Source organism: Herpailurus yagouaroundi, unplaced genomic scaffold (genome assembly GCF_014898765.1).
Source record: "Herpailurus yagouaroundi ecotype Mexico unplaced genomic scaffold, PumYag 195, whole genome shotgun sequence".
In the NCBI taxonomy this organism is placed as follows: Eukaryota; Metazoa; Chordata; class Mammalia; order Carnivora; family Felidae; genus Herpailurus; species Herpailurus yagouaroundi.
The window spans coordinates 9355153-9367483 of NW_024412426.1; the positions used below are offsets into that span (position 1 = coordinate 9355153).

A 12331-nucleotide genomic window follows, 5' to 3' on the forward strand; every position below is an offset into this window, starting at 1 on the left:
TTTCTTTCTTTCTTTCTTTCTTTCTTTCTTTCTTTCTTTCTTTCTTTACTTCTTTCTTTCTTTCTCCTTGTCCTCCTCCTCCTCCTCTTCTTTGCTTATGCTTTCAATGTCATGTTTAAAAATCTGTTGTCAAATTCATCATCTTGAAGACTTACACCTATGGTTTTTTACAAGACTTTCATAGTTCTACTCTTACATTTATATTCGTTATCTATGTTGAGTTAATTTTTGTGTATGGCTTGAGGAGGGTTCAAATTCATTCTTTTGCACATGGGTAGCCAATTATTCCAGCACTATTTGTTGAAGAAACTCTTCTTTCCTTGTTGAGTGGTCTTGGAATCCTTGTCAAAAATAAATTAACCATAGATGTGTGGGTTTATTTGGGGGCTCAAAATTCTATTTTGTTGATTTATATGTCTGTCCTTATTCTAGTACCACACTGTTTTGGTTAGGATAGCTTTGTACTGAGTTTTGAAATCAAGAAGTCTGAGTCTTCCAATTTTGTTTTATTTTTTCAAGATAGTTTTGGCTATTTGGGGTCCCTTACAATTCTGGGAGTTTTTTGACCAGCTTTTTGATTTAAAATAATCAGATGTGGATTGCACTGAATCTGTAGATCACTTTGGGTAGTATTGCCATATTAAGTCTTCTAATCCATAAGCATAGGACATAGTTTCTTTATTTAGGTGTTCTTTAACTTCTTTCAGTAATCTTTTGTAGCTTTCAATTTATAAGTCTTACATCTCCTTGGTTAAATTTATTTCTAAGTATTTTATTCTTTTTGATGCTATTGTAAATGGAACTGTTTTCATTTCACTTCAGAATGTTCATTGCTAGGGTATAGAAATACAACTGATTATTATGTGTGTAATTTATATCCTGCAACTTTTCTGAATTCATTTATTAGCTCTAATAGTTGTTTGTTTTTTTGTTGGTTTGTTTTTTAGACTCTGTAGGATTTTACCTATATAAGATCATATCATCTATGAATAGAAATAGATTTGCTCCTTCCTTTCCAATTTGGGTGCCATTCGTTTCTTTTTCCTGCCTAAGTTCTCTGGCTAGGAATCTCAGTACAATGTTGAATAGAAGTGGTGAAAGAAGGCATCCTTTCTTGTTTCTGATATTAGGGAGAAAGCTTTCAATCTTACCTTTGAGTTTAATGTTATCTGTGGATTTGCCCTTTATCATGTTGAAGAAGTTCTCTTCTATTTTTAGTTTGCTGGCTGTTTCTGAATTTTGTCAAGTGCTTTTTCTGCATCATTTGAGGTGATAATTTTTCCTTTATTCTAGTAATGTGATGTATTACATTGATTGATTTTCATATGTTGAACCATCCTCTCATTCCTGGTATATATCCCACTTGGTTATGGTGTATCATCTTAATATTCTACTAGATTTGGGGTTGCTAATATTTTCTTGAGGATATTTTCATCTATATACATAAGGGATATTGGTCTATAGTTTTCTTTTTGTATGATGTCTTTATCTGGTTTGGTAACAGAATAATTTCGGCCTCTTAGAATGAATTAAAATGTCTTTTCCACTTCTATTTTTGGGAAGAGTTTGAGAAGAATTGGCATTAACTCTTTTTTTTTTTAATTTTTTTTTCAACGTTTATTTATTTTTGGGACAGAGAGAGACAGAGCATGAACGGGGGAGGGGCAGAGAGAGAGGGAGACACAGAATCGGAAACAGACTCCAGGCTCTGAGCCATCAGCCCAGAGCCTGACACGGGGCTCGAACTCCCGGACCGCGAGATCGTGACCTGGCTGAAGTCGGACGCTTAACCGACTGCGCCACCCAGGCGCCCCAGCATTAACTCTTTAAATGATATGATATAGAATTAACCAGTGAAGCCATGTGGTCCTTGGTTTTTCTTTGTTGGGAGGTTTGTCATCACTGATTCAGTCTCTTGTTATAGTATATTCAAAATTTTTATTTCTTCTTGGGTCTGTTTGATTATTGTATATTTCTTAGAATTTTTCCATTTATCTAGATTATCTAATTTATCAGCATACAATTGCTTATAATGTTTTCTTTTTATTTCTGTGGTTGGTAGTAATGTCTCTACTTTCATTTCTGATTTTAGTAATTTCAGTCTTCTCTTATTTCTTGGTCAATCTAACTAAACAGCAACTTTTGATGTTTTCAAAGAAAAAAAAACTGTCTTGTTGATTTTTTTTACTTTTCTTTCTTTTGTTTTTCTTTTTTTAGAGAGAGCGAGAGAGAGAGAGAGAGAGTGCAAGCAGGGGAGATGGGCAGAGGGAGAATCTTAAGCAGGGTGCATGCTCAGAATGGAGCCCAAGGTAGGGCTCAATCCCATAAACCTGGGATCAGGACCTGAGCCAAAATCAAGAGTCAGATGCTCAATGGACTGAGCCACCCAGATGCCCCCGTTTTGTTGATTTTCTATATTGGTTTTCTATTCCCTGTTTTGTTTACTTCCACTCTAATCTTTATAATTCTGTTTTTATGCTAATTTTGGGTTTATCTTGCTATTCTTTATCTAGTTCCTAAAGGTGTAAGTTTCAGTTACTGATTTGGTATCTTTTTAATATCTGCATTTACAAGTATAAATTTCTCTTTGAACAATGTTTTTGCTTCATCCCATATGTTTTGGTATGTGATGTTTTCAATTTCATTTAACTCAAAATTATTGTACTTTTCAGCTCCAGAATTGCTATTTGGTTTCTTTTTGCCATTTCTATCTTCTTATTATACTATATTTGGTGAGATGCCATTCTCTTGACTTCCTTTAGTTCTTTGTCCATGCTTTCCTTTATCTCTTTGAGCATATTTAAGACAGTTGATTTAAAGTTTTGTCTAATAAGTACAATGACCAGATTTCTCATGGACAGTTTCTGTTCTTTTTTCCTGTGAATAGGCCATATATGTTTTTTTTGCATGACTCATAGTTTTTTTGTTGTTGTTGAAGACTGGACATTTTGAACATTATAATGTGACAAAATCATATTTTCCCCTCTCCTTCAAGTTTGCTGTTGCTGCTTTTGTAGGTGGTGTGTGTGTGTGTGTGTGTGTGTGTGTGTGTGACTTTTCTCAACAATTTTTGTAAAATCTGTATTCTTTGTTATGTGTGACCACTGACGTCTGTGTTCTGTTAGCTTATGGGCAACAATGTTTTGATAGATTCCTTAAATGTCAGAAATGAAAGAAGGAAGGAAGGAAGGAAGGAAGGAAGGAAGGAAGGAAGGAAGAAGGAAGGCAGGAAGGAAGGAAAAGGAAAGAGAAAGAGACAAAGAGAAAGGAAAGGAAAGGAAAAGAAAAAAGAAAAAAGAAAAGAAAAGAAAAAAGGAAAGGAAAAGAAAAGAAAAGAAAAAGGGAAAGAAAATAAAAGAAATTAGAAGAAAAATTACTCTACTGGTCTTTGCAGATTGGCTATGTGTTGGAATACTCTTTCAATGCTCAGCCAGGCCATATACAACTCTGCCCTAGCATTCATTTCCCATTTGCTTGGACCTTGAAGTCCAGCCAGACATGAAAGTTGTGGATCTTCTCATAACTTCTGAGCATACATCCAGTTCTGAGCATATGGATAGGTTTTTTAATTCCTCAGTATATGTGGGATCTTTAAAAATCCGTATTACCCCATGTATTTACTTTTACAACTTTGTGTCTGTCTGGTGTCCCAACTGTTGGCCCAGGCTAATGTACCCAGTATTTTTGCCTTTAAATGCTTCCAGCAAATGTCACATGGGATGCATCTCAACCCTAAAAACACTCCAAATAGGGCAAAACAAAGGCTAGTCCTTGTGCAAATACTTCAGGGAGCCAACAGACAACCTCAGTTCACAAGAGACAAACACATTCTTTGAAAATTAGATCCTATTGCTACCTTTGGCAATAGCAACCTTCATCAGGAATGTAAACTGCTGACATATGGCCACCACTGGTGTGGAATGGAGGAATGGTAGGTGGACAACTTAAAATGCCACAGCATTTTCTTACCAGATGCAGCTACTTCTTTATTCCCTAAGCCTTCACTTATTGTTAAGTTCTTGGCCAGATTCAAGAGTCCTGTAAAACCATGATTTTGACTATTTTTGCCACCTCTTTACTTGCTTTTATGGAAAATGGATACCTGAAGCTCCCTACTTATTATTTTCTGTGATATCATTCCCTACTATACTTTTTTAAAAAGTTTAAAAAAGAGAGAGAGAGAGGGAGAGAGAGAGAGAGCAGGGGAGGAGCAGAGAGAGAGGGAGAAAGAGTGAATCCCAAGCAAGCTCCACACTGCCAGTGCAGAGCCTGATGCAGGGCTTGAACCCGTGAGATCATGACCTGAGCCAAAATCAAGAGTCAGATGCTTAACCGAATGAGACACCCAGGCGCCCCCCACCACCATTGTACTTTTTAACCCATAAATTTGGTTTATCCCTCCATTTAAGTTTTTTGAAGTTTCTTTAAATAATTTTTTATAGTTTTTCCATGTAATATTATTTTATAGCTTCCAGTATATTTGTTTCTAGGTCTTTGATGTTTTCTAATACACTTATAAATAGTATAATTTCTAAAGTTTCATTTTTAATTTGTGTCTGGCATATAGAAATATAGTTGATTTTTACATGTTTGTCTTGTGCTCCCCACTTCCCTAAATTATTCATTCTAAAAATTTGTCTGCAAATTTGTTTGATTTTTATACACACACAGTTGTGCCCTCTACCAACAAAGAGTTTTATTAGTGTTCTCAAATATTTATGCCTTTGATTTATTTTCTTTTTTTTTTTTAATTTTTTTTCAACGTTTATTTATTTTTGGGACAGAGAGAGACAGAGCATGAACGGGGGAGGGGCAGAGAGAGAGGGAGACACAGAATCGGAAACAGGCTCCAGGCTCTGAGCCATCAGCCCAGAGCCTGACGCGGGGCTCGAACTCACGGACCGCGAGATCGTGACCTGGCTGAAGTCGGACGCTTAACCGACTGCGCCACCCAGGCGCCCCAACCTTTGATTTATTTTCATTACCTCATTGGTCTTACTAGATTCTCCATTACGCTTTCAGATAGAAATAGTGTTGGCAAGCACCTTTGTCTTAATCTGAGAGAGGTTTAATTAAAACTTAATTTCTTTAAAATATATAGGACTTTACAGACTTTCTATTTCTTCTTATATCATTTTAATATGTTGTATTTTCTACACACTTATTGATTTCATTTGAAATTTCATATATGTTATTAAGTTGCTTGTGGTACCCTCTTATTACAATTAATTATCTATAAAGCACGTAATGTTGGATGCAATATTTTGTATATGCAACTAGGTGTATTTCACTATGTTCAGATATTCTATATCCTTAATGATAGTTTTAGTTTACATTTGTATCCATTACCAAAAGAGAATTTTTAAATCCCCCACTCGGTGTATTCTTTCTTTCTTTTTCTTTCTTTCTTTCTTTTCTTTCTTTCTTTCTTTCTTTCTTTCTTTCTTTCTTTCTTTCTTTCTTTCTTTCTTCTAAGACTTGCAGTTTTTCCTTTCTATTATTAGAGGCTACAGCTCTAGATACAAGCAAATTTGGAATTATAGCTTTCTGGTAGAGCAAATCATTATCCCTAATAACACTTCTTACTTTATTATTTTTCTAATATTGTTATAGTCATTACTTTTCTTTCTGGTTAGTGTTTGCTTGTTATATCCTTTTCCACTCTTTTATTTTTTAATATCTCCTTCTTTTATATTTAAGGTGAGACTCTTTAAAGCAGAATCTCTCTTTTTTTTTTTTCTTTTTTGGTGTTTTCATTTTTATTGAATCTAATTTGAGAATTGTCTTTTAATTAAAGTATTTAGGGGCACCTGGGTGGCTCAGTCAGTTGGTTCAGCATCCAACTTTGGTTCAGGTCATGATCTCATGGTTCATGAGTTCAAGCCCCCCATCGGGCTCTCTACAGACAGCTCAGAGCCTGGAGCCTGTTTTGGATACTGTGTCTCCCTCTCTCTCTGCCCCTACCCCACTCACACTCTGTCCCCCTCTCTCTCAAGAATAAATAAACATTAAAAAATTGTAATTAGTGGGGCGCCTGGGTGGTGCAGTCGGTTAAGCGTCCAACTTCAGCCAGGTCACGATCTCGTGGTCCAGGAGTTCGAGCCCCGCGTCGGGCTCTGGGCTGATGGCTCAGAGCCTGGAGCCTGTTTCCGATTCTGTGTCTCCCTCTCTCTCTGCCCCTCCCCCATTCATGCTCTGTCTCTCTCTGTCCCAAAAATAAATAAACGTTGAAAAAAAAATTAAAAAAAAAATTGTAATTAGAGTATTAGTCTGATTACATTAACTGTAACTTCTCATGTATTAGGTTTTAAATGCTACCTTACTATATTATATTTGTCCCTTCTGTTCTATGTTCCCTTTTCTCTCCTTTTGGCTTTCTTTAAGATTACAAGTTTTTTTAGATTAATAATTCTATATATTCTTTCTGCTAATGTGTTGTTTTTGCATGTTTTCTTTTTTTTAGTGTTTACCGTATAGATTTCAAAATGCATCCTTGACATATTAAAATTTAATTTAATTTACTGCTTTTACTGCATATATATTACTGTTTTATAAGTCAATATTCATTTAGGCTTACTCACATATCCACTTTTTCTTTCTTTTTCATCATTTCCCACTCCTCTAAGCTGCCTCCAAAAACACCTTTTGCATTTCCTTTAGTGTGAATTTTTAAAGTATTTTTATTTTGGTTTTATTTGTTAAGATTATAGTCTCTGGATATAGAATTCTTGGTGGAATTATTTTATTTTAGCAATTCGAAGATATTATCTTATTATCTCTTGGCATCCTTAGTTCATTTCGAGGAGTCAGCCTGAAGCCTTTACTGACATTGTTTACTAAAAAGAAATATTTATTTTATTCATTCCACTACCCCCCCCCCCATATTTTCTTTTCGTCTTTTCTTTCATGCAATTTTACTATTATGTACCTAAGTATTTATGCTACCTGTGATTTCAGGACTTCTTGAATTTCTGACTTGATGTCAGTTGTCAGTTTTAGAAAATTTTCAATTATCTCTTCAAATATTTGTCCTGCTCCGTTTTATTTCTTCCCTCCTTTTGATAACCTTACTACATATATTTTTGACATTATAGCCATGTGCTTGTCTTATGTGATTTTTTCTTTATTTTCCATATTTTTCTCCATATGTTTCAGTCTGCATATTTGATTTAAATCCTAGTTCAGTAATTCTCACTTTGTTATGCAGAATTTGTAATTAAACCAATTTATTAATTCTTAACTTTCTTAATTTCAGTCATTAAATTTTTTATTTTTAGAATATTTTTTGTCTGATATTCAGTGTATGTTGATATTTTCCTCCTTTTAATTCCTTGAGCTATATTAATAATAGTAACTTTAAAGTCCATATTTGGATTTCATATATCTATTTCAACTATCAATTTTTTTCCCTTGGTTTTTGGTCAGGTCTTTTAAAATACATTGTTATTTCTGCTTTATTTGTGAACATTGTTGGTAAGAAATTTGTAGAGATAATTTGAGGTTCTGGGTAATGTTATGTTTCTCCAGAGAGGATACATACAAGTATGTCGCGACCGGCGCGACAAACACCGAGGTCAGGGTCCTGAGGGTAGGGGAATGCAAGAAAAAAGAGAGAGAAGAAAGTTTGGGAACAGGAGGGTCCCCTGGGCTGATGGCCCAAGTGACGGCTTTATTGTTGCTGTACACAATCTTTTATATCCAGAATCTTATGGGTCAGGCCATTCTAAGAATAAACAGGTTTCACATAATCGCTGCCAATCAAAACATTTAGTTCTGTGTTTCTTGTGCATTTTCTAGATGGGTCACAACAAGACCTTGTTGATAAGATTGCTAGCAAAACACAATTCCCATGTTTGTTTCTATCTGATTCGGGGTAGAAAAAGGGAGGTAGCATTACTGCCAACACCTGCAGACCACAGGCTTCAGGAATTAACTTTCTCAGCCTTGACAAGGCTTTCGTATGCCCTTGAAAGTGGGGGAATGGGAGGGGGAACCGCCGGGTTGGCTAAGTCAACAGGGAACGTTGCTCCACCCGGTCTCAGCCTGGCACCGGGGCGCCCCCCCCCCCCCCCAAGTAGCATCCAAATAACCTTAATCCATTTAGGGATTGAGTTGGTGCAAAGTCAGTTTTTATTCTTTCTGATGGATGAGCTATTTCTGGTTTCCCTTACTTCTTGGGATCCCAATTAAAAGACTGGGGTACTTGTCAGAGCCTTTTCTCCTTTGCTGTTTTCAATTTTGCCTTCTTCTGCCTTGAGAGTCTGCCAAAAACTTTGTTAAATTTTTCAGTAGCAACTGTCTTAATTGATAAGTGTCTTGAGAATAAAAGTAATGCCAGGTTTTTTTTTGTTTTTTTGTTTTTTTGTCCATGTTCTAAAGGCCAGTGGTTTTTGTCTTCTGACCTATTGTGGTTTTAACATTATGAATGCCTCTAGGGTGTGAACTTACCTTTCTGGTTTCTAACATCCTCCTTGTTTCTTATTTCTATGTTTTTATTTTTTTGTCTTAATTTTTTACAAGCTTACATATGAGTTTTAAAAGGGTTATTTTTTTAATCCAGCATTTATAAGTGTTTGTATTGGAAGTTTTTTGATTTCTTTTGTGTGAATATTTTTTTTTTGTATCTAGTCTTCCATAGTCTTGATTTTATTTTTTTCACCTATTCAATTGCATTTATTTAGAACTAGTATATACCTCTATTGCTTTCAATTTTTTTTTGTATGCTGTCACTGAAAGTATTACTAAACCGCACAAAAATTATCTGTGAGAGTATACTCTATTTAATAAACATTTTAAAGCATTGACTATATAACTAGGACATGTTCTCACATAAGTAATATACCATCCTTGCCCTTAATGAGTTGAGAGTCTATCTTTTCTTCTAAAATACTCACCTCAAAGGGCTCTCCTAAAACACTGAGATCCTTGGAATCTGTTGTTCTTCGATAGTAGTGTTTTAATACGTTTTTTTAAATAATGGTTTTTAGATGGCAATAGGGAACCAGATACCCACTCTAAATTGTGTATGGTGTGATAGAGTACCTTTTAAGAAGCTTGCAGTGGGCACAGTGTTTTCAAGAAAGGGAACGATTTCAGTTAAAGTAAGAAGAAGATAGAGGAAATTCTTAACAAAGAGGTCAAGACTCTGTGAGAGTTTGCTGATTACACAGCAGGAGTTCCAGAGGTGAAAGGGCATAGGATGGGATAACAGAGGTGTCAGGGAAGACTGAATGTCATGTAGACTATGGTTTAGTCAAAATGGCTGACTGGGGGAAGGATGGATGACATTTGGTGTTGAAATAAGAAATAAAATAAACTTGGTCTCAGCGGTCTTCTGATGAAGGTGGGTTCTCGGCCTAATGGCCAGCAGACTTAGATAACACAGTTGGAACTGAAGTCAGAGATAAAATCATCCCTAAGTTTCTTTTCAGCAGTAATTGCCTGAGGTGTTGACAGTTGTGGGGACTATGATTTTTCCACATGCACTCAATGTCTGATAAATATCGTTTTTAATTTGTCCCTTCTTATTCTCTGAAATGTTCTTATAATATGTTATTCCCTAACTTTGTGATTTTTCGTTAGATTTCACAGTGGAAATTATCAGAGAACCAAGAGTGGTCTCACCCTCACCTAGGAAAACATCATTTTACAAAAGGACTGGTGTGAGGAAGCCCTCATTAAGACCTAGGTAAGACATAGGATTTGGCTACAGCAATATTCTCCAGACACAAGCCGTCTTCTTTAATCTCAACATGTCTAATGTTGAACTTATCCTTCAGTATATGAGTTTTGTTTTTAATTTTTTCCATATATCATAAACATACACACAATATTTATTTATTTGTTTTGAGAAAGAGAGAGAGCAGGGGAGGGGCAGAGAGAGAGAGACAGAGAGAGTTTCAAGCAGGCTCCACTCTGTCAGCACTGAGCCTGATGTGGTACTTGATCTCATGATGCGGGGATCATAACCTGAGCCCAAACCAAAAGTCGGGCACTTAACCGACTGAGCCACATAGACACCCCCACATTTTGTATTTTAAACCAATTATTTATTTTCTATAATTGAGACCATGCAATATATATTATAACATTTTTTAACTAAAAAAACTATCATGGACATCATGATAGTTTGTAGAGTTATATCCCCTTTCATAATACAGATGTAGCATGTTTTTTTATGGACAGTTTAATGAACTTTTTAATGGACATTACATTATTTTTCATTTTTCACTGCTATAAATAGTGTCACAATAAACATCCTGGTATATATATTCTTGCCTATTTCTTTTTCTGTATTGTGTACTATTGTAGTAACCTCCTAACTGGTTCCTTATTTCATGTCTCTCCCCTTATAATAAATCCTAGAATCAACTTATTAAGGTCTCACTTCTAGGAAAAAACTCTGTGGCCCTTTCTTTCAGAAGTGTCCACTTTTTTCTCCTTACCTGAGCACAAGTGCCACCTCTACATAAAAAGTTCTTCAGATGTATGTCGCTATGACTTCCCTCTTCTCTGAGCACTACATCCCTAAAATACAACACAAAGTACTTACTGTGTACTACTTTTTACTGCTCTTTATTTTTTAGGTATCTTTTCCATTTTCTTGGACTTGACTATGATTTTCTTATAGGCCATGCCATTCATTCAATCATTCATTTTTTTTTATTCAATAATTACCTATTAATGACTAGGTATATGAAAAGTCCTTAAAGAAGATAAAGATAGAGTAACACATACAAATTTGGTAGTCAGAGTCACTGGGAGAATATTTTGAATAGAGAAAGCTCTCCAAAGTATGCTTTCAGTTACTGATAACATTCATTGAGGATGATAAGTCCTGTCTCTCTTCTAAATACTCTAGATAGATCTTCCTTCCTTTGAAGGAACTGAAATTGTTCTCTGACCATTAATCATTTATTTCTTTTGCTGTTCCAGTTTGCACCACTTTCCACTGTGTCTATAGAAATACCTATTCTATTTAGCTAAGTATCACAGAAGTGTTATCATCCGGTTTCATGTCTTCAGTTAAGACCAAAACAGAATGCCCCATGGATCCCACAGTTGCATTTCTCTTTAACCTTGTCCCTAGCCCTTGTTCAGTGCAATAAACAGTTATTGAACATATACTGTGCCCCAGATACTAATGTTACAAAAATGAAATATATTCCTTACCTTTACAAGGCTGACCTTAAAATTTCATAATAAAATATTGGAGAATTACCATAAGGGTATAGGAAAGAGAAGTAAATTTTGAGTAAGGATTAGGAAAAGTTAAACTATCAGAAGAGACCCCAAACTACATGTACAATTTCATGTGCATTTGCAAAGAAATGAGAGTATTTTGAGGGTAGAGCTAAACCTTCCAAGCTAAAGAAATGACACAAACATAAACTCACAAATATAAAGGTATTTAAAAACTTGAAAATAGCCCAGTGGTGTTAAAGCATACAATGCATGGGGTGAAGAGACATAAATTATAACATTAGAAAGCCAAATCGAGACCAAATAACAAAAATAAAGCCTTAAAAGAATTATTAAGGAATTTATGTTGATTAACTGGAAATGAGAATTTCTTGAGACTTGTTGGAACAAGAGTAACAGAGATACCTTTTATATGGATTTAGAAAACAGTACCCAGGCAGAAGTGGTAATGATACATATACAGGAGTCAGAACATCAGAGACTGAAGACAGAAATATTAGTTAGAAGGTTGTTGCAGTTGTTCATACAGGTGATATTAAAAACTTGAATTAGGGATATCTGGGTGGCTCAGTTGGTTAAGATCAGACTTTGGCTCAGGTCATGATCTCACAGTCCGTGGGTTTGAGCCCTGTGTCAGGCTCTGCGCTGACAGTTCAGAGCCTGCTTTGGATCCTCCATCTGTCTCTGCTCCTCCCGCTGTCACATTCTCTCTCTCCTTCTCTCAAAAATAAACATTAAAAAAAACCTTGAATTAAACAGTGGGAGTAGAAATGGAAGGGAAGATACAGACTTTAAGACCACTGAAGAGGAAGAATCAGACTTCTGGAATGGTGGAGGAAGAACATCACAAATTGTCTCCCCATAAAAGTAATGATAAAGGGGCACTTGTGTGCTCAGTTGGTTAAGCTTCTGACTCTTGATTTTGGGCCAGATCATGATCTCATGGTCATGAGATCCAGCCCTGCACTGGATCTTAAGATTCTCTCTCTCCCTGTACCCCTCTCTCCTGCTCCCTCTTTCTCTCTCTCTCTCTCTCTTAAAAAAACAAACAAACAAAGGGCCATATTTCATTCTTCCTCATTTCCAAGTAATATTCCATTGTATATATAAACTACATCTTCTTTATCCA

At 35.6% G+C, this 12331-nt stretch overlaps 1 protein-coding gene across 3 annotated transcripts in view; it reads left to right on the forward strand.

The window, feature by feature from the left end:
• The window catches only part of RGSL1 (regulator of G protein signaling like 1), a 108789-nt gene that overhangs the window by 64646 nt on the left and 31812 nt on the right, over window positions 1–12331 (forward strand). For all 3 annotated transcript variants that reach the window (XM_040446525.1, XM_040446523.1, XM_040446524.1), the window contains one exon: window positions 9583–9688. In XM_040446525.1, coding sequence (XP_040302459.1) covers window positions 9583–9688 — 106 coding nt within the window. The remainder of the gene's footprint in view (window positions 1–9582; window positions 9689–12331) is intronic.